General features: G+C 32.3%; 2 protein-coding genes across 9 annotated transcripts in view; both read left to right on the top strand.

Annotated features, from left to right (window-relative positions):
* LOC141453379 (inter-alpha-trypsin inhibitor heavy chain H4-like) overlaps positions 1-911 on the top strand; it is a 40,210-nt gene extending 39,299 nt beyond the window's left edge. For all 7 annotated transcript variants that reach the window (XM_074126539.1, XM_074126535.1, XM_074126537.1 and 4 more), the window contains one exon: positions 588-911. In XM_074126539.1, the coding sequence (XP_073982640.1) occupies positions 588-615 (28 nt within the window). In that variant the 3' untranslated portion in view covers positions 616-911. The remainder of the gene's footprint in view (positions 1-587) is intronic.
* A 5,700-nt stretch (positions 912-6,611) lies between these two features.
* The window catches only part of LOC141453369 (inter-alpha-trypsin inhibitor heavy chain H4-like), a 31,225-nt gene continuing 14,695 nt past the window's right edge, over positions 6,612-23,141 (top strand). Inside the window, exons 1-12 of one of the 2 annotated variants that reach the window (XM_074126508.1) lie at positions 6,612-6,837; positions 10,427-10,526; positions 11,748-11,917; positions 12,096-12,206; positions 13,481-13,613; positions 15,841-15,949; positions 18,259-18,419; positions 19,109-19,309; positions 19,399-19,552; positions 21,172-21,370; positions 21,569-21,761; positions 22,967-23,119. In XM_074126508.1, the coding sequence (XP_073982609.1) occupies positions 10,455-10,526; positions 11,748-11,917; positions 12,096-12,206; positions 13,481-13,613; positions 15,841-15,949; positions 18,259-18,419; positions 19,109-19,309; positions 19,399-19,552; positions 21,172-21,370; positions 21,569-21,761; positions 22,967-23,119 (1,656 nt within the window). In that variant the 5' untranslated portion in view covers positions 6,612-6,837; positions 10,427-10,454. The remainder of the gene's footprint in view (positions 6,838-10,426; positions 10,527-11,747; positions 11,918-12,095; positions 12,207-13,480; positions 13,614-15,840; positions 15,950-18,258; positions 18,420-19,108; positions 19,310-19,398; positions 19,553-21,171; positions 21,371-21,568; positions 21,762-22,966; positions 23,120-23,141) is intronic. The other variant, XM_074126509.1, reaches the window with a different exon arrangement.

Here is a 23,141-nt window from a genome sequence, read left to right as displayed (position 1 = left end):
AAAATAAATAAATAAAACGGTAAATGAAAATAAGTAATAAATAAATGAAACATTTACTATCTGTCTTGTTTACTAAGATTGTATCAGTCTGCAACAAATGATATTATTCTTTTCCTCACTTAACGGTGGGTAGAATGCTTCATAGAGTGCGTTTTAAAGTAATTTTTTTAGGTCATTTAACACCACCCAAGTATAATTTCTTAAAACATGTAATGCCGAAGAAAACTCCAAAAGGAAAACCTATCTACACCTTACAATATTTGCTATCACGAGATGTGAGAAAAGAGAATGATTTTTACTTTCACATTCCTTTGCCTGAGAGATGGTTGCGTTCATGTCGAATTTTCGAAATCGAATTTTTACCGGAAATAACTGTTTTGAGATTCTCTAAGGCCGAAGTGGTTCATAGAAAATTACCTAAGTGTGTTGTGTTCGCGAAATATCCCACAAACGAAAAACCATAGAGAAGCGAAATGAATATTTCAAATCTTTCATTTACTATCACTAGAAATTTAGTGATTTCAACCTTTGATAAAATTTTATTTTTTATTTTTATAATGAGATAATGATTTATTTTAATGATTTAGCTTCGTGGGAGTGTGCTGTCCATTGTGAACAAACACATCTAGTAGTACCATCTCAAATGTTTCCTAAATAACTCATCAGATGTACACCTTTAGGCAATTCTTCAAAAGAAAAAAACCAAAAAAGAATTATCAAGTTCAGTCGCCTAAAAATTAATAATTCATTAAATTTATACGCAATTAATGAAGAAATTGCATCTTTTTTTTTATTTCATCATTCCATTTTTCTTATGGAAAGTTTTCTGGCTTGTATTAATATTTTATGTACTTAATTTATGTTTTCATTTTCCATTAATGTTGAAATAAATTAAATTAAAGTAGACAAAATTATTTTATATACTTTCACTACCTGGAAACAGTTCTGTAATTAACTTTTATAACTATAAGCTTCAGGTAAGTGTGGAGTACTTTATAATGAAACTACAAGAATTCTTGAGAACAAAGGTTCATTCTTTGAGAATGGCTCCTCATAAGGGGCCCAGGAGCCCCTCACCAGACTTCCAGGTCTATTTAAACGGATCTGTTTGGTAGTGGTAGCGTAGGCTTTCTGGCGAATCCTCGTGTAATCTCATTTAATCTACCTGACAATTTATATATAAGAATGACAATGAGGTAGAGTAATGTATAAATAAATAATGTGAATAAAAGGAATAATGAGGTAATATGGGTTCGCTAAAAATCAAACAGTTGCACCCATTAACTATTACTGCTAGTCGTATTTATTGTATTAGTGGTACGAAAGAGTGGGTCAATGGGTTCCTGAGCGCTTCCAAAGCATAATGCTCTCTGGCAGGGCGCAGTGGAATGCTGTGGCGATGTTTACAAGGGCAGTTCTAACCCTTAAAAGAAGAGACATGGATGGAGAGGAGGATAACCCCTAGTGGGTAAGGAACAGGAGCCTAGCCTGAAGTAGTGCTGCACAAGCGAATCCAGGCTAGGCCTGGTAGTAGGGGGGTGTTTTAGCCGGTAGGCCGCGAGGGAGTCCGGCACAATGTGCGTAAGATGCATTTCACCCCTCTTTAAAAAAAAAAAAAAAAAAAAAAATTAGTGGTACGATGTCCGAATAAGTATTTGGTTGAGATTCCCGCACGGTAACAGCAATCCAATAATATTAACTTTATTGTTACTAGTTACAGCATTGGAGAAATAAAAAAATATAAGATAAGGTCGGAGCGTAATTGGCCCCTTTACCCAACTATTATAAAAAAATCCGATCCTACGACGCGTATTTAACGGATTTCACAGGTAGACTGATTTAGATGAATTCTGTAGGATTAAAACCTAAAATTACTGAAGCTGTGATCGCATGAAAGTTATACTGATGGCCCTACACTGTTGATTAATAAAATAAATAGTATATTAGTCAAAAATTTAGTTTTTAAAACTTAGAGCAATACAGTATAAATGTACAAAACATACAAAGAATATAAAAACGAAAAAATAATTTATTTTTATGATTAATATAAGTAGGTGTTGCCGATTCTTGATCAAATAAATGAAAGAAAACAACTATTTTTTTGTTTTATGAAAATTACCAACTCACGATTGATCAGGTTTGTGTCTTATTAAAATCATCAGCTTAAATTTAAATTTCTCTTGTGTCAAATATTAGCGAAGAGAAACTAATTCCAAGAAGTTTTTCAGACACAAAAATAATTTAAATATTAACTCACATATAGCATGTTAAATATTAACTCACATATAACATGTTAAATATTAACTCACATAGTGAGATGAAGCGAATACAATGCTTACACCAAGCCTCCTTTAGAAAAAAAAATCAAATTATTTCTTTTCCTACTAATTCAAGAGAAATATATTAAATTATTTCCCACAAAGGAGTATCTCTCTGAATAGAAAGAAGTCTGGAGATTACCAAGGTTTCACACCAGTGCATCAGTGAAAAGTAACAAAAACACTCGAAATAATCTCGCTATTGGCGAAACTTGATAAAATATGAATTATCGAATTCATTGCCATACTCGCATAGTGGCCATACACAACAATGAATGGTCCGAATAAGTCCATGCGTTTGTGGTACATTTGCAATTATCACTTGCTGCTTGTTTGTTAACTTACGACTTATTTGCTGTGGTAATTTGGGTTTTAGTCACCCTAGGTCTGTTTTCAATACGAGTTAGTAGCACAAACCTTTGTAGATCTATCTCCACTCGAAAAAAGAGTATTGTTCTGTACATAGTCTACGTACTTCCAGCTCCTGAGAATTGGTTCACTTCGTACAAAACACTTTCAAAAGCAATACGCAGCTCTTGATTTTGGGAAATTTGCATTTTTTCGTTGCAGTCTTACTAGCACCCTTGCATACGAGACAAGCGAAAAACAAAATAGTCTGAGCACTGATTGCACCAAGAGTATTCAGCAAGGTTTCAGAGGTTGGCAGTTAATTGAAGAACAGAGCTGTCATGAAAGTTTGTAAAACCTGACTTAATTTCGGCGTAATGTGTGTTAGTCTCGAATCGAGTTTAAGAGTAGTTATTTTTTTTTTTTAATGATTTAAGGCGCGCCAACATCTAAGGTTATTGGCGCCCGGAGTTTTTTTCAGTGCACTGCCGGCCTCCGGACAGTGTTCTCTCGTTACTGACAACACTGTCCATCACCGGACAGTGAGCTGAAGAAGCTCCTAGGAAGAGAAAATCTAAGGATCAGCAGCGGATTCGAACCCGGGACCTCCGCAAGAGTAGTTATTAACTCGATAATAAATATTATTACTACTCAATAGCTGTTTTCTGATAAATAATCTAATATTTGGCCTTTTAAATTATAAGAGATATTCACGACGTAGAATAATAGATTTTCAAAGGTAATGAACTTCCCTTTCCTAATTTATAGAATATGGATACCAAGAAAATTACAACTGAAAGTGAAATAATGAACAGCTGAGAAATGGGGATCCAAATGTACAACGTTGTAAGACCTATTTATGATTGACAACGAAATGTAGAAAGGTTGACGGAAAAGTTTTAAGGAGAAATTTCGGGCAGTAAATGAACTGTAACAGCAAAAGAAGCAAGATAATAATGGAAATCAAATTAGTTTGAAAAAATAATACAATGGTAAAAATCTATGTCGCGAAATACAATAATTAAACTCTTATATTCCGTCTGTGTGTACAAAAATATTATTCTATAAAAGAAGAAGTTGCCGTCTTCATTTTCCTCCAAATAATTGAAAATAATTATTCCAAATCTACAAAATTGATTTATATCACGGGATTTGCAAGCAAATGCATGTTATTTAAACTATGAATTTTATATGAAATGCAGCCAAATTTCAATCACAACTTTTATAATTGCACAAATGCCTGAGTCATTACCTATTTACCATTATTATTTGGTTACTGTTATTACTATTTTATTATTAAGGCGTCAAATTTGAAATCACTGGCTTCCTGGAGCTTCCTCTTATGCCGGTCTTCGGATGATGTTCTCGCTCATAGACAGTTGTATCCTCAGCTGACAGCTAATTCTTTTGCAGCCATTATCAACAGAGCTAAATCCTTTCCTGCCTTATGGTTAAGGTACAATTTTAAAAAATGGAATATTTTATTTATTTATTTATTAAACACTGTTTCGATACAATTCTGTATATAACAGTGGGATTGACCCATATTTACATTTCCAAACATACCTATGAAAGTTCAAAATTATGGAACAAAATTAGAAATAACTAAAAACAATTCTCATAAACAAAAATTGAATTAACTTCCCTGTTAACAATAGAAAATAAAGTAAAAAGAAATAATAATTATATCTTAAAAAACTATAAATTATATATTTTTAAATAATTTTTATTTAGATTAGATAAAGTTCATTAATACTGTGGTTATCAATTAAATAGAAAATTCCTAAATTTTAATGAATGAATTGTAAATAAAAATAAATTGCCAGGCTTACTGTTTAAGAGTGATTTCATTGTGGTAACAAATAAAAATGATGAATTTACATTTACCAACTCAGGCACAAAATGTGTTCTTTGTGAGGCAAAAAGGGGACATTTAACGTAAAAATGAAAACAGTCCATTAGTTCATTATTCTTACAATATACACATTCTTCAAAATGCTTTAAAATTAATGAGGTGCTTTGATCGGTAAATTTAGATATGTATTTCCCAGACTAAAAAATGGAATAACAAAAGCTGGAGACTGAATTAATGACTTGAAAATTATGAATTATTGCTACGTACAAAATGAAAAATCTGTTGTCCAATTAACAGATCCGGTCTTCAGTCACAAGTAATAAAATATTTACCAGATAAATTCTTCTTTGTGTATTTCTATCAAAAGATATAAACGCATATACTTTATGTATCTATTCAAAACAAAATATAAGTTTTATAAAGAAAAAAAGAAATATCTATACACTTATATAGGGTGTCCCAAGCTATATGGATAACGACTTTTTCTCGGAAACTAAGATAGCTAGAAAAAAAACTAAAAAATACGTGACCCCTTAGTTTTTTGTTAGAAATCCAAATTTAATTTGTAAATTTTTTCGGTGTTTCCTGACGCGAGATACAGGCACCAACTTCATTTTTTCAAATGGGGAGGTGTGATTTTTATTTAAGAAATAGATTCCTCTATTTTTTTAAATAATTTACTTGAATGGTGTTTTGTGTGAGCGATATTTTCCAAGTTATGAATGAAAACATGATTCCTATAAGAAATTTCGAAATGATAATATTATAACGGTTTTCTGATTGAATAAGAAGAAAAGTACTATTTTATTTTAAATGTTACTATCTACTTAAGCTGTAACTTTTCTGAATTCACCATGAGGCCAAAAAAGAAGAAGAAAAAAAAATTCTGAATAATTGCCGAGTTAAACAGACAAAGAAGGTTTCTTAGTCAGTCAACTAATTAAATCTGGAGATAAATTGTTTCCTCAAAAAAGACCAAACCCCATCATTCGTTAACAGTTGAAGGCCGTGATCTCATCCACACGCAAGAAAAGCATAGCTCAAAAATTCTTCTTTTTTTTCTGTTTCGAATTTGAGGCTAGGAAAAAATATAGATCTTCATTTTTGGCAGAGTTAAGGCCAAGAAGCTGATCGGGGTTTCATAAGGACCACTGATTTTAACAATGATGAAAACTACAAACATTGTGAAAAATGATGTTGACCCCATTTCAATATCCCTAATATTTGTCGAGATATTTAAAATCAAAGTTACAATTTTATCTATTCATGATCGGTTTTCAATATTAATTTTCCACCAAAAATACACGTTTTGGGAGGTCCTATGACTGCAAAAAATGTTATTTGAGACGCAAAGAACAAAAATAATAATAATTGAAGATTTTAAAACATGTAGCGCAATGGTTGTGGTTAAGTCAGAATAAATTTATTTTATCATCAAATAAAAGCAACCATCACATTTTAATGCACCCCGTATGCAAGATTTCATGACCTATGATTACGGTCTAGTGATCAAGAGCATGGTTTTGTAAGCGGGAGATCCCCAGTTCGAATCCCGCGTATGCAGTCATTTAAACATAAACTTGTTTTAATAAAATGTAGAAATAAAATGTACGCCATCTAATAATAATTTATTGTTTTGAATCATAGAAAGTTTATTATAACAATAAAAGTAGCGATTTTATTGCTGTAAATTTATATATTAATTTAATTAGCCTTATTTATGAATCTCGTAAACTAAATGTACAATAAAAAATTATATTTTTAATAAAATCTGCAATAACAAACTGCATTTTACCTTGGGTCTGAATATTTCTCTGTATAATGCCTGTTTAATCAAGGCCTATAAATAAAGCAAAGAATCGTGCTCTACTTTTTATGTAGGGCTTTGACAAATAAATTTTCTAAATTCACCTTTGAATAATTTATTTAATTTTAAAAAAATTAAAATTAAATATGTTCACTAAGAATGACTTAAAGCTTTAGATGGCCTTCAGAATACAATAAACGATTTAGCAATTAAATTTATTAGGCGTTAAATGATATTAACTTTAAATTATATCTTCTTTCTCTCTATAAATTTAATTGTACTTATATTCTTGCAAGGTAATTATTCCCTTTTATAGCAAATCGAACTCACCAAATTTATATTAATTAGATCTTAATACTAGTCTCCCAAATTTTATATAATTAGAACCATAATCGAATTCCCGAATCTTACTTTGCCTTTCAATTGCGAGGATTTGGGCAGAGGAATTGAGGGAGGCAGACGGTGGTCAAACCAGGACCTGTATAACTACGTTTTATTGGCAACACTCAGTGAGTAGTTTCTATTTAGTAGTAAAAACAATTGAACTATTAGGCTTTTACACTTTTGTACTATTGCGTTAGAGTGAGAAGTGGATATTAGAGATCTGTCTAGAACAACTCCCAAGTATTTGACCGCGGGAGCCCACTCTACAGTATTATTTGTAATGATTATTTGGCGGCGTATATTGGGTCTTCTTTATAAAAACTGAACTTCTAGTAGAAACCTTGGTGATGAATATGTCTAATATTTCTAAATAACTTCATGGGATTTATTTATCCTTACAATAACTCACAACACAAACGTATATTTACAGACCAATCGGTGAAAGTATCTTTTTGTCGTTAGGGAATCTTCTTGTATTTCATTGAAATTCCACTTTAAAAATTGGATAAACTAAATACTTCGTTATACAGTGATAGAAATTACTACCTGCTCTGAAAGATCACAAAACTTAGACTAATAGCAATATTAAATTTTTAATTGGTAAATTATCTGGAATTCATTCAAATGTTACAAAATGTTATTTCCATCAATTGATTTTGGAAGGAGAGAATCTTACTTTACAACGACTTATTTTGGGGGGGGGATATCCAGGTGTCGAAGGATGTAACCATACCACTTGAAGTAATTTAAAAATAAGTAATGTGATCGCGTCCGAATTACTTTTTCACGTGCCCCTAAACAATCTGTTTAAACAGCAGAAGAATAAATCGACGGTCTCCTAGACGAAATACAGTAGCCCTAACTGTACAAGCAGCTCGACAACGCATGCCGACGTCCGGCATAGGATAAAACAATAATTTAGAATTAAACCTTAATCTCGCAGAATCCACCCAAAAATCTACTTATTTAAAAATGTATTTGTTTAAAGTTTATTCTCGTTTAAGTGAGTTTTTATAAATGTGAAAATAATGAAAACTATATTTGGATTAATCATTTTTCTAGGAAAGAAAACGTTCTTAAAAAGATGGACCAGTTCCACCCCTGCCTTCTTAAGTTTTCATTTTAAATTTCTCTAAAACTTAAATTAACTTCTTCAAAAATGTTAATTTCACCACCAAAGTTCTGGGTAAAGGTGAGTTCTTTAACCAAAATTGTGGTATACATTTGCGGGAAAGTTCCAATTTCTCAGTTTTCCCTATTATCTTCACAGTATCAGCTTCCTTGAACTATCTTATCTGGATTCATACTGCAGTTTGTCCTTGACATAGATGGCTCTATCATAAAGACGGGAGAGTGAACTACAAACGAACTTCCGTTAGTCTGAAACGCTTCCAACTCGGAGTTTTGGAAAACATTTTACATTCTTAAATTATGTGCAGAAGGTAGAAGCGAACAATAAACTAAAACAACACATTAGAAGAGAGTTTACTACGAAGTTACCTGGAAAATGTTTCAACTGATTATTATGTTTAGTCTAAAGAGTGCATAAAAATAGTGCTGAATTAATGTAACAAAAGAGAGTTAACTCTTTACACACGGAAATGGCACTTTAGAGGCAGACCTGCTTCCATATGTCCCCCAAAATTTCATTTTTTTCAAGATATATTTCGCATAAAATCTGTATTACTACATGAATATATAAAATTTAAAGAAAATCGATGGACCCGTTTTCGAGAAAAATCCAATACAGTGAATGATACAACTTAATGATAATATCAAAAACTCTTTATACAATACATAACTCCATAAAAAAGGATATACTCTCTCCATATAACCTCTTGGAATATCGTCGACCTAATTACCTCTCTTGTGTTGAAGAAACCGAGAATTTCTTCTATGGATAGATAGATAGATAAACTTTTGTACTTTATCCATTAATAATTTACAAAGAAAAAAAAATTACAAAAGTAATAACTGACATAGCCATTGGCTGTCTGTCAGGAGTGCTAATTTCGAGTATGAAAATAGATCATTTAAATTCAATTGAAAACAGTACAATAACAAAGTGTAAATAATAAAAAGCAAAAGAAAATTAAAATAATAAAAATTAAATGAATTTTTCTCTTTAAAATTACATTTATATTTTACTTCCTCATTAATCCATGTACCATTTAATATTGAATTGGCTAACCAAAAGAGGAACGATAAGCTTGAGCGTCCCTTATAAAGCCAGCCAACACCGCCCTGTTTGCACCATTCAAAAAACCCGACATTTCATCTTCCAATAAGTACTGTGCACCAAAGAACCTCAATCTTATCATCTACAACGTCCCAAGAAGTGGAAAACTACTTCGACTTCTTTAAGATAACACATCGAGCAATTGTAATTTTCCCAAAAATATATGGTTTGAAATTGAAATTGAGGGCTTCAGCCCTTACTTTAATCAGACTACTGATTTGCGACCTACCCAATCTAGATCCAAATAATCCACTTCCAGCCTCTTGTATATGTTGTGGTAAATACCATTAGAAGCTCGTTGTTTGTTAGTCGTTTGGTAATAGGGCACTAAACTTTCCCTTATACCATTCATTTCTTTTTCCAGTTGTCCTCACTGAAACAAAAATTTCACTAAAAACACATCCCAATTTATTAGCACAATTCATCCAGTCCCTGTACTACAGTATACAGGGGCTCCCTTGTTTTTGTGAAAGACGATGAAATAATAATCTCTCATACGTTTTATTTACTTTATAATGATCAAAACATTTTTTAAGACTAAGGTCGTTCTTTTCTGCCTCCGTCAAATCAATATCTCACAAATTACAACCGTTAAAGTAAATTATACATCTTACGAGCAACAAGAAAAAGTAAAAAACTTAATTATTAGTTCTGACGTATCATTCTTATTCTTTGAAGTGCTATGATTAATCAAAAAGCTGCTTTTTACTGCTTCAAATTTGCCGTAAATTATCATTTTAGCAGCTTGCACTAAGTCCATCAATCTCTAGGATGAATTTTCTTGATTTTCTCAGAGCCATCTCAAGTTTCTAGTAACAAAGGTCTTGCTCATAAAGAATTGTATATACTTATGAAGAAAGAGTATCTACTTTGACAAACATTTCCCTTCAATTTTTTTTGTTGATTACATTTACATTATTTTTATATTCCTTAAAAAAAACCTTTACTATTCCTCATACATTTCCGTGTTTTGGTCGCTGAGACAAAAAAGGAGTTTCTAGCTATTACGTCTTTGGATACCTTAATAACCGAAATTCGCTATACCAAAGTTGTTCGGATTAGATGCTAACAGTTCTAGAGATGAAGAGCTGAAAACTTTAAACACTCCGAACCGAAAAGAAATTTAAGAGTAATGTACGGCTCGTACCTTTATCGTACAATGTAAATTCAATATGAAAGTAAAATTATAACTTTTAAGAAAATCAGTAGAGCAGAGGTACCACTTAACTGAATCAATTTTGTGCTTTCAGCCATTTTACGCAGAAATTCTAGGTTTTGAAAATACTTCAATAAATAAACGGCGTAAAAACAAAACACAAGAGAGTATTTTGACCAATTAACTGTTTATATTTTTAATAATTGTGTTAAAATTTATAATCACCCTTTTTAGCAAACTTTACTATTTATTGTGGAGTTTTAAAAGTCAAGACTACATTATACATATTTATTACAATTTTGATGTTCGTGTGTTTCAGGTTTCTTTAATCTTGGCCAATTTGCACTATGAAATATTATTTTTCTCTTTTAATATTATGCTCCGGACTCTCTCAGTATGAGGCAGCCAATTGTTCTGGAGTTCGTATTTAATTTAATTTTATTATTTATCGAAATTAGTAATTATTTTGTAAATTTGATATTTAATGTTAACTTGTCAGTAGAAAACTGTTTACTTATGTCACTGTTTAGTCCAAGAAAAATATACTTTCATTCGTCCTTCAATGGATTGTGTATTAGTTAAATAATTTTTACTTCAATTGCTAGCATGGCGGAAATTTATCTCAAATTATTTTATTTTTCCCATTTTTAAAAAACTATAACACTTTTTACTGGGTTTAAAACCAAATTGTGATTACGTTAGGGTGCACTTATCAATAAATATATGTACTTAAACTAGCTAAAGTAAGGCTAGTTACGGAGTGAACGGAGTAATAGCACTACCAACACCTAAACTCGTGATTTTTTCTCCTCTAGTTGGACATCTGTCTTGTTTGTAACTAAATAATTATTTAACGCAAGTCCAATAATAAATAAACTATCATACAGACATATTACAGGAAAATTATCTCTTTACCCCTAATATGAGAAATACAAACATTTTACAATTTTTGATAAACACTTATTTACAGCACTGAAAGGCACTATTGCTTCCAGTAGAGAAACAGTTTTTCTAATTTTATGAGGTTGTAGTGGCTCCAGAACTTTTAATGGTTGCGATATGTAAACTCTGGTGAGTAGGGTCAAAACAAGCTAACAGATGTACAACAGCTGGTATTGATGAAATAAGGAAGTACTTTCTGTCTTGGAAAGATTTGACAATAGGAAAGAAAGTTGAAAAGAAAATTTTAAACGATTACGACAGAGCAACAATATGGGATGAAACTTTGCTGGAACTTGCGAATCATAAGCCTAATTCTTATTTCTTGTTGTTGATGATGTATTTATAAAAATAAACAGGCATTATTCAACAAATAGATTTACTTTACATAGATGTATCATTTTGTGAAATAGTGCCAGAAAAACATTTCCTTACTTAATCCCAACTATCTTCGTCTAAACAACGCTGTTCTTGTATAAAGCAACGGGAAGCAGTGATTTTTGTTCGTCTCTTAATAGGCTTTTTAGGAAAAGAAAGAAATTGTTTGATTGTTGAAATCTAAGTAAATCTTCATGGGCTCTCTATTACAAAGGGTTTATTAGGAGCGCTTGATGAGTCCGAGTACTGTTATTTTATATAAAGTAAAAGTATAAACCTTTTTTTTTTGTACAGAAAAAAAAGTAGTGTTTTTAATTTTTTAGAGACCAGAGGACCGACCCGAAATATACTTCCTACACATTGATTCTTATATTAGATATAGATATGCAACAACAATTGTGATGAGTAAGGTTGTAAATCCATTGAACAATTCTCAAGAAGTTTCCTTTGGCATGAATCTTCCTAAAACTGCATTTGTTACTTCATTTGTTATGTAAGTAAACAAAACTTTCTCCTTTTGCTCATAATTCTAATTTTTGCTTTGCTATTGAATAGATAAAATAATGTTCAAAGTAGACTAAATAAATTTAGCAATTTGTTCAAAAGATTATTGGGAGATTGATCATGTATTTATGAAATATGTCCTAATTATTTGAAGTTAACATTTACAGGGAAATTAACGGGATAGAATATGAAGCTTACTTAAAAGGAAAAGACGAAGCCAAAGAAATTTATGAAAAAGCCGTGAGTAGTGCGCAGTCCGCTGGATATGTTGCTACCAGGTAATGTTGAAAAGAGAAATTTAAATATTTCTTTTCTTAAGTTCTATTCGAGTTTTTTTTCCTGTTTAATTTGTATCGACTACCATTTAACGTTTATTTTGCAATTTATAACTGTCATTTCAGTTTCTAGCAACGATACAGTCCTATATATATTGTCCCTTCCCATTTCTTTCTTGTTTCTTTTTATCGATTCGAAACTGAGGTGCGTGAATGGCGCCCGGAAGCTGGAAGAAGCTCCTAGGAAGAGAAATGTAAGGGCTAGCAGCTGGATTCGAACCTCTGGGATCTCCGCATTGTATCTAGCGTTTGCATACCCTTGCGCTAGTCCCTTTGCTACTTTTCTTTTTTTCGCGTTTTGAGTGCACTGTCGGACTCGGGTTAGTGATCTTCCATTAAAAACAACACTTCCTCTACTTTTTTGATGCTTCCAAGATTTCTTCCGACTCTTTCCAATCTAATATGGGCACTCTGCTTTATATTAAACCAACCGAGCGCAAGCTCATATTCCTGAGTAGTCAATAGGCGACTCTCTGCAATACATTCTTAAATAAGTCACATAGCTTCAATACTCTTTGTGTAGATGAATATTCTTTGAATATGTTGATTTCAATCGAACTGATATTTCGCTGCAATTGCGAAACTCTAAAGAATGAAAGAGAATTGAATTACATGTACCTGTTACAAATAAATGCTTTGTTTTTATTATAAAACTTTCATTTTAGGCAACATCTCAGTTACCGTTTTACTAATATTTACTTTCAAAGAATTTATTTCTCTGTACTATTCAAGACGATTCTAATTCCGAAGTTTCCTTCCAATTTGTAGATCATATGACAGAATCTTCCACGTATAGAATGGTACAGAATTCGAGTTCGGTTGTAAAGTTAGTGTTAGTTACACCTCTCGCACCGATTAGCACAATTAACAATCTCATATTTATTATATAAATATATGAATCGCATGGATTTTAGTTTCCTTTCAAAAGATTTCTGTAAAGTTCATTCACTACGATAGAGTGAAAAAGTAATTTTACCTTTATTTTACTTCTAGACGTATTAAAACACAATGGCCTCGCGATCTCCTCTCTGATGACGAGAGTCAGTAGAAAGTAAAATGTTATTGGAGTGTTACCGCTAGGTAACTTCTCAACTCTGAGCGTTATATGTTGTTTATTGTTATTATTGTTGCTTATAACGCAATAAAATGCGTTATAAAAAAAATCTCTTTTTTATTTACGCTGTTTCAATAGTAAATGCATTATATTTTGGTTCTAGAGATTCAAATCATATTAAGATATCAGTAAATATTGAAGCTCTGGGAAAAATAAAGTTCATTTTAAATTATGAAGAATTGTTAGAAAGAACTCTAGGGATCTACAAACAAGTGATCAATTTAAATCCTGGACAGGTATCTAATTTTATTGACGTGTATGTAAATTATCAAAATAAAAAAATTAATTTAGACATAAAACTATATTACAATAGAGGGGTGGGACCTATGCTCCATAGCACCGATTGCGCCTAGGCCCCTTAAATCTAGTAGACGAAAGCTCCCCTACTAAAGAGGTTGAAGATTTTCTCTAATAGTTCTTTATCGCTAATATCTCTTTTGGCCTCAAATATCCAAAAGTTTCATAGCGCAATCACTCGATTGCAACGCAGTCGAACAACAAGTAAGAGGCTATCTCTTTCTCTTCCTGACAATCAGCACAACGGATCCGAGCCAATAAGCCGCACCTTGAACAGATGCTACCAGTCGCTGTGCATAGGCCTGCGATCTGCTAAAGAATTGTAACCAACAGGAGGCCAGTCTCAGCACCCTGGCAAAGCCGAAATGGCCGTCTGTTGTTCAGTCTTCCTCCACCACAATACCGCACCGTAGGTGATACTTGGAAAGTATACTTGGGTGATACCTAAATTGTTGGCTTGTATAGAGCCATTGGCTTTAGGTCATTTTAGGGCTTTAAACTTATGTTTTCCCAAAGGTTCTAGTGATACCATAAAGAGCCTGTTTTGTCTTTAGTGTAACTTTATCTATATGTGCTTTCCAAGTGGTGATGTCTTAAACGCCCAGATACTTAACCTCTTCTGGCTCATCCAGAGTTTTGCCAAAAAAAGCGAAGATTTTTGTTGCTCTCTGTTTCCCTTCTGTTAGTAAAGGCACCAGAAAAGTCTTAGAAGGTTCACAGTAAGATCTACCATTCTGGCCCAATTTTCTACTATCTCGAGTACTTCCTGCATGAGCTCTGTAACGATTAATTCTTGCCTGCCCCTGAAAACCACAGAAAAATCATCTGCGTAGCCGAGGGCTGAGAACCCACGAAGGACTAGCATCCCACAAGAGCGGGGATAGGACCCCCCAGAGGGCATTCCCAGGCAGTCGTTATTTTTATCGTGAGGTGGAGGATCAACGGTCACCAGTGTGACCACTACCACAGGAAGGCTACATTACAGTGGGCTTTTGCCCGGTCCCCTAGGGTTATTGTTACCGCCCATATATTTTACTACCCTGTAGGCATTCAGCCTGGACACGAGTCCCCTTCACTGCTTGGGTAGTGAACCGGAGGGTTAGGGAAGAGGTAGACAGGATCAAATAGGGGATAGAAGCACGGATTACCAGTGGTGAATACCACCTCTATGCTTATTGCCCTAGCCCAGGGGTCGGCAACCTATTTCAAGTAGAGAGCCATTTCTCCTTAAATAATTTTAATAAATCTTACCAAGAGCCGCAAGGATGATGGTGTAAATAACTCTGCAGATCATTTGTATCCCCAAATTATTATTTTATGATATTCAATAACATTTAAATGTTTTAAAACTGTCCGCTAGGACAGTGGTAAAAGGGTTTATCGTCAAAAACTGCACGAAAAAGCATAACGTTGAAAAACACCCAACTTTGACAATTTTATATATTTATTTTCACATATTGCAAAGTAAATAAACGAATAAGTAATAACTAAACCTGTATTTGAATGAAAATGGCGGCAGTCCTATATATTACGTACTGTATTTTAATATAATTCTATTCAATTTCAAATCTATCACATTTAAAATTCTTTTTGAGAAAATATCTTTACTTTAATAAACGAAATTTTCATTTATTTCAATAAAATTAAAATATACAATTTATTTTGGACAGGCTGAAGAGCCACAAAATTTGGATAAAAGAGCCGCATGCGGCTCGCGAGCCGCGGGTTGCCGACCCCTGCCCTAGCCCTATGTGTACTGTCTAAATATATTGGGGAGTTAGAAGTATATGTTATTCATGTCGTATAACAACACATGACCTAACAAGGTTGGGATACCCGCAGGGGGCAAAGTACCCTGAGAAGTGGCTAATCCACTTGAATTAATAAAATATAAATACATTGCTGTGAAAAATAAAGTTCAATTACTAATAGATTTTAAGGGTTGCACTGTCATTAAAAGTTTTCATTTGCTGATCTTTAACAGATTTGTTTTTCAAATAATAAATATTTTGAAAATATTGCTTCAAAAAAATCAAGTTATTTTTAATTGCCATCGGGCTGTGTACATTCAATCTTTATTCCAAAAAAAGCGTGTTTGTATATTCTTAAAATTTGATCAATTATTAAGTATTAATGAATAAATTATAATTTATGTTTATATTACAGACTGTCAGAGATTTAAAAGTTAATGTATACATAACAGAATCGTCAGAAATTAAGAGTTTATTTGTTCCAGAACTAAAAGTAACTAATGAAATAGATACAAATGAAAAAGGTGAGTCTTTGTAGTTTCGATCACATTAAGTATTTATTCTTTTGGATTAGTTAGTGACGAATATCATAAAACTGTATTACTTTCAAAAATATGGACCTTTTGGTCCTTAATCTAGAATCCTTTTGTTTACTGTTAGTGACTTTGACTGATGAAAGGAAACATGTTTGTGTAAGCAATTTCTGTCATCAAAAATTAAAAAGGAAAAAAGAAGGTACTTTTTAATAACATTTTATGTAACAGATTTGATGACAAATGCGCATATGCTTGAGAAAACAATACCACTCCTGTTGAGGGAGGGACAATAGCTTTTTAAGTAGATAAAAAATTATCGTCGTTGCATCTGACTAAAATTTTGTTACACCGGCACCCAACGCGAAATCAATTATTTAAAAATGTTAATAAACAAGCAATTGGTTTTATGAACATTTTAAAAGGCTTGCAGCGCATAGCATATGAGATTGGCCATTCATTCCTTGACTGTCCTTCAATGGTGATTTTTATTGATTTTGAAAATGTCACTATTTTAAGGGGAAAAATATATTTGAGAAACGGATGATTCTGGGAACATGGCTTTTTGACGTCAGATCTTAGCTTGAAACGATGGCGTAATGTGTGATTTTCATTCGCGGCAGGATGTCATTTTTCTACTTACGTGCGCATTTGGAAATGAAATGTAGCTGTTAGAAATTTGTCACCAATACTTAGTGAAAGACAAAATGTGAATATTACAACAGAAAAAAACATGTAGCCTGTTCTTTGTTTTTTTTTATCACTTTACTTGTTAAATCTTTCGAATTTCATTTTCATCAATATCTTGATTAATAATAATTATTTCTCAGTAAAATTAAATAATTATAATTCCGAGTTTACTGTTTAAATTCGCACGCCTTCCCACATAATAAAATGCGACTCCAACTTTACAATTCTTAAACATTACACATGTCTAAAGATACAGAATCCATAAACAAGTACAGGGTTTCATTAATTATATATCATTTTTACAACAAATCTTACGATTCATTGCCATTTTGAATAACACATTCCTCTCACGTAAGTCCTTCAATCGGTCGGCATCACCTACTATTGTGTGATACGAAGACTTCAGTGAAGTCGAATTCTAATACTTAACTATCAATCTAACTCGGATGATGGATGAAACCGGGCAGGCATGCAATAAACACGCGAGCTAGTTGGATAAATTCATATATACCACAATGCGGTTTTGATTTCTAAATATTGACATTTTTTTTTAACTTGCTTTACAATAGACAGCATTAATCAAGTTAGATTTAATTAGTGCTTTTCTTAAAAGAAACATTTAAAGGCATTTTAAATACCGAAAGACAATAATTTAAACAAAGAAGAACCATCTTATGTCCCTGAGGTGATTAATGAAACTTATGGAGAACACAGATTTATTGGCATCAAATTTAATCATTAATGGTACAAATTAATGTTATCGTTAATTACTGATAGATTACTGTAAAAAGAGTGCTCAAGAGACCACCAAGATTCATGTTATTCATCGCAGAAATTATTGAGGTTACATCTAAAGCTTTGCTGAACAGGGAGCTTCGACGAGTGTCGAGGAATTTGAAAAATACCTATGTATATTTCATCTCTATAGATTGAAAAATGAGTCGTATTTCAAGAGCTACAGATGATGAAATTTCGTTAAGTGGCACTGAAATTTCAGTTGAGATTTATCTAATAGGTGACAAAGTTTTCTACTACAATTTCAGAAAACTTTCTTATTACCTAAAATAATAATTGGCATTGTAATGAAGCTAGAATCACGTCATCATTTCACTTCACTTTGTTCATCTTATTTGTTTCTATCTTCAAATGAGATCTTTTTTGTTTCAAGGAATTTGGAAAGGTTATAATCGAAAAATTACTTTTTATTCCTTATATTTTTCAATATTTTCATTTTAAACGTTAAAAATACCTTGAAGTTTTCGTACGGTCATTGACCATGTGGTTATTCTAATTTTGTTTATGCTAATTTATAGTATATTCTGTAAAATTTGGAAATCAAGACAATTTATGATTATCTTAGAAGAACGTTCAGAGGTATATGTAACTCATTTTACTGATTCATATGTTGTATAGCTTCTAATTTTATAAAATGGTACTCCACCGTTTATTATTCATATAAAATATTAAAAATCCTGTAAAACAACTCACCTCTAGCGATAACGAGGAGGAAAGCCAGTTTAGTTTTTAATCCTCTGTATTTCACAAAAAGAAACTCACAGTATCTTAATATAAAACTAAAATTAAAACAAATTTGTATTTTTTTCCAACAGAGAACCAAAATGTTAATATAACACGTTTAAATAGCAATAAAGCTGTTGTGAGATATGCTCCTAGCGTCGAAGATCAAAAAAAAGCAGGTGGAGATTGCTTTGATGGACAATTTATAGTTCAATATGATGTTAGCAGGATAGATCCATGCGGACAAGTTCTGGTAAATTTTTTTAAGTTCCAAACGTTTAGCAAGTTAAATCTTTCTCGTTATTGGCTTCAAATCCATTATTTTTTAAATAAAATTTTTACTTCTTATTTGTATTTTATATATTTTTAATGTTTACATATACAACTCTCAGGTTACTGGCGCTCGAATACTTTTCAGTGCACTGCACTTTCATGATAACCGAAAGGAGCAAAATTCTAAAGACAGACGGGACTAGTATCTAGGTTCTCCACCCGAGAGTTTTGTGTGCGCTAACCTCCCAGCTAATTTTTGTTTCCTTTAGACTCGTCATCATCTCAGGACATTGGAGCTCTGAGCTTTTTTCAGCATACACTAGCCTTCGGACAGTATTCTTTCTTTACAAACAACGCTTGTTCATCATCGGATAGTGAGTTTTAAGAAGCGCATCGGAAAAGAAAATCTAAGGGCTAGCAGCTCGATTCGATCCTGGGATATCCGTGGTTGGATTTAGTATGCGCTAACCACTGAGATAATCCCTTCCCTCATCCACATTCCCTTATTACTAGTACTCTGGCAGCCGTTAGCAGCCTTATTTAGCTAGCTAAACCATCAATAAAATGTATATTTTATGAATTTCCTTACCCATATACATTCTCTATGCAAACTAAACTGAAAGTAAAAAAAAAATCCTTTAAAAATAATTTGATTATTAATTTGTCTAGGTAGATGAAGGATATTTCGTACATTTTTATGCTCCTGAAGGATTAAATCCATTAAGTAAATTAGTCGTATTTGTTTTGGATATTAGTACTTCCATGCAAGGGCGAAAATTAGATCAACTTAAGGAGGCTATGACGACTATTCTCGATGAACTAAGAGATGACGACTACTTCAGTGTTATTGCATTCTCGACCTCTGTAATAGTATGTAAACGTACATTTGTTATTAAATGAAGCTTGATAGAATTACTTGTGGAGCGTCTAACCATTGTAATGTTTTTTTTATCTGTTAGGTTCACAATTTAGATTCAGCATCAGATAGCAAAGTCTTATCCCCAGGTTCAGATGTATTGTCTGCAATCTTAGCAATTCAACAAGCTTACCCCGCGACTAAAGATTATGTGGAAAAAGCTAAAAATGTCATCGCTGGCTTGGCTATTAATGGAGGTAATTTCTTACCACATCTCCCTGTAATCAAAGTCAACTTCATTCCCTACTTTATTGATTTTCATCTTGCTTTTAAAGAAGTATCTATCAAGCAAATAGGCAAGGTAGTGCTTATGTGTATGCGGAGGTAGTGTGAACAAAACTGAGTGTCTTTAACAGAATTAAGAATGCTTTCTAAATATACTTTGTTTTTAACTAATTCGCGCCATGTTCTAGATTATTGGCGTGGGAATGACGCGGGGGTCAAATAACTCTGGCAAAAATCTTCCTATTATTGCTATTCTCCGAGCTGTTAATCCGTAAATTTTCTCTAAACAGAATATTTTAACCCTTTTTAATATTTCTTACATTATATAATTTCAAGTGATACCTTACAAGAAAGCCTTCGTCAAACCCTTCTTGAGTATTCAAAAATTGTTTCAGTATAGTGTTACTTTAAGGCCCCCCACGCCACAAACATTACCATTGCTCCGTATACTTTCGAGTGGGTAAACCATTTTATCAAAATCGTGCCAAGATTAAGAGTAATTAGTAATAATAATTATGGAGGGGTGCCTTACATACATGGGGCTAACTCCTCTCCCATTCGATATGCAGCGTCGAGACCACCAAAAGGCACATCTACATAAAATTCTGAATCGAATGACATCTCATTCATGAAAATCGGTTCCCGTGTTTAGGCGCTACGCAGTTTAATAACAACTACAAGAACAACAATTTCTGAAAAAACCGTTTTTGCTCATTATTGGTAACTTTTTTCCCGAAACTATTAGGTATGGATTGCTGCAAAAAAAAAGTTATAAAGGAGGATTTTCCCTATAATTTAAAGAAAATTTGGGAATTTTATCTTTTATAGAAACCGAGAAAAAAAATGTTGAAGTTGAGTGTTTTACAACGTTACACTTTATAGTGCAGTTTTTCACCATCAACCCAGGACAGTCGTAATTTGTTTAGTTGGTTCTTGTTTCTGAGTGTGGTATGATGTAGACATTGATTATGTGTAAATCTAAAAAATTTAAATGAAACATCCTTATTAAGGAAGTTCTGGAGGAGTGGTGAGGATAAGCTTCCTTAAAAGTGTAACATGCAATCTGTATACATATCTTTAGAAATTAAATACATAAGTAAAGTTCCAATTTTGAAGAATAGCGGAGGTTTTTTCTACTGAATAAATTTTGTGGTTTTGATGATTTTGGCGTTCATGTTCCAAGTTGATGATAATTGAATTTCGTAAATTGTGACAAGAGGAAGTAGTATGAGGGTTAGCACAGATTTTTATTTTTAATAATTGAAATAAAGCTTTCTCCTGAAGGGCATCTTTTTCCTTCTTTTTCTCCCACTAGTCACCGTCCTGCGGCCCTTTCCTATCTAATACTGGTTTCACCAGATTTGAGGGCTGATCTCTTTCTCCGCACTCGCGACATTCTTCTTCATCCATCCCTCCTGAAAAGTCTATATCATGTCTCTTTTGCTGTTCATTGACCTCTCTTCTGTTCTCCTTTTAACTATCACTCTCCTCAAGTCATCTTTGCTTGTATTGACCTTAACGAAGTTCATTCTAGAGTGTAAATTTTTAATCATTTTTTTTTTTTTAATTGTAAATAGAACTAATTTTCCAGGAACTGATATAAGCGATGCCTTAAAAACTGCCATTATTCTATCCCAGAAAGCATATGAAAAAATAAAGAATGATTTGAAAAAGAAAAGTGATGAAGCTCTCGAGCCGATGATAATATTTCTCACTGATGGGGAACCGACTGAGGGGATAACAAATGTAACTACTATTCTTTCCACAGTTAGGGCATTGAATGTTGCCAGGTAAACGTTCTGAAACTTTCATATATTTGTTTCGTTTTTAATAAATATTTATTTTTTATACTTTAGTTTTTGTTTAATGTTTATTTTCAACGATATTTTTCGCGGAATAATAGTAGCTCTGTACTTGCTACTTTTGTCTTTCATCTTATCAATTTTTGGGTTATTCAAGAGATAATATTTTGCACCATGTGATTTTAGAATTTCTATATACTCTCTTGGCTTTGGAGATGGTGCGGATATGGGTTTCTTAAACAAATTATCACTGGAGAATAATGGTTTTGGGAAAAAAATCTATGAAGCGTCAGATGCTGCTCTCCAACTTAAAAACTTTTACAAACTTATTTCTTCACCACTTCTTTCCAACGTCACTTTTAGCTATGCACCGAGCCAAGTGAGATGATTAATATTTCTATTCTTTATTTTAAACAGATATCTATAAATTATCACATCAACTTTAAATTTAACCTAATTTTTTTACATTTTGAGTTGCTTTGCTAAGGTGCTAACGTAAATAATTCTTTTTGTGCATATTCATTGTTTTTTTTTTTATTTAATCTTATTATTCTGCCTTCTTGTATCTCTTTAATTATGCTTTTGAAAGAATTATTTGAGATAGCAACTCGAGTAACTTGAAAAATTTCAATGAATAATTTTCTGCGGATCATCCACGTGGCATTTAATAAAAATCTATTCAGTTTTGTTTGCTAAATTTCATTATTTACTTCAAGTTTATATTATTTGTTGTTGAAATGTTTCATTGAAATTTATCGTAGTAGGATAATTGCAATAAATGAATATTCGTTAATTGTAATAAAAATAGCTATCAAATATAGGACTTTTAAGTTTTTGTTTAATTTATACATTTTAAAAACTGCAACAGAAGAAAATATAATTCATTTGCTTACAAAGAAAATTATTTACGAATTTGAAAGGTGTACTTCACATTTTGGTCGACGTATTTTGATTTAATGTTTTATATCCGCTAGTTTATCAGTGGTTGGAGCAAAAATTCTCTCATGCTATAGCAACGTACGCTTTTAATGTGAAAGGTGTACGGGAGAGTGTTCTGTTGATCTAAAATAATTTCTTACATTACTCTATTTCTTCACAAATTACACTCTTTAAATATCAAAATAAGTGGATAATCAAATAGACTAAAAACATTGCTGCCGATTTACATTTACGATTCATTGTGAAATTGAACACTTCTGACCATTTTTTTTTTTAATCATTTTGGTTTACCTTCAATAGAAAGTGATGAACAAATCTTCATTCTTCCTTTGCAATTAAATAACTCCAATACGAATCATTACTCCGACCTCTCGTCCAGCAAATTTTTATTTTTATTAAATGTGTTTGCCTTGAAGTATAGAATCTGTACAGTATAGTATATTGCTTGATTAGTACACAAGCTCTTTATCCTCCCAATAAAAACTGTTACAATAGTTTGTTAATGCAAACTACTTACTTTGATAACTTAGCCATCTCATTACTTACTTAATTTCTCACCCGATTAAGAAGTTCCCATACTATACTTTTATAAATTTCTAAATCTCTTCTTTTAGTTTATTTCATATGTTTTGACTTTTTAATTAGGTCGCAGGCAATTCATTGACAAACAAACATTTCCGTTCATTATTTAATGGTTCAGAACTGGTTGTGGCTGGGAAATTAGTGGATGATGGCAAGGAGCTACAAATGAACGTATATTCAATCTCATCTAATGGAACAGGAAGCTGTGCAGTGCAGGTGAGTTTTAAAGAAATTATTC

Source organism: Rhodnius prolixus, unplaced genomic scaffold (assembly GCF_049639745.1).
Source record: "Rhodnius prolixus isolate KJV_2025 unplaced genomic scaffold, Rpr scaffold_3, whole genome shotgun sequence".
Lineage (NCBI taxonomy): Eukaryota > Metazoa > Arthropoda > Insecta > Hemiptera > Reduviidae > Rhodnius > Rhodnius prolixus.
This window is presented reverse-complemented; position numbering and strand designations above follow the sequence as displayed.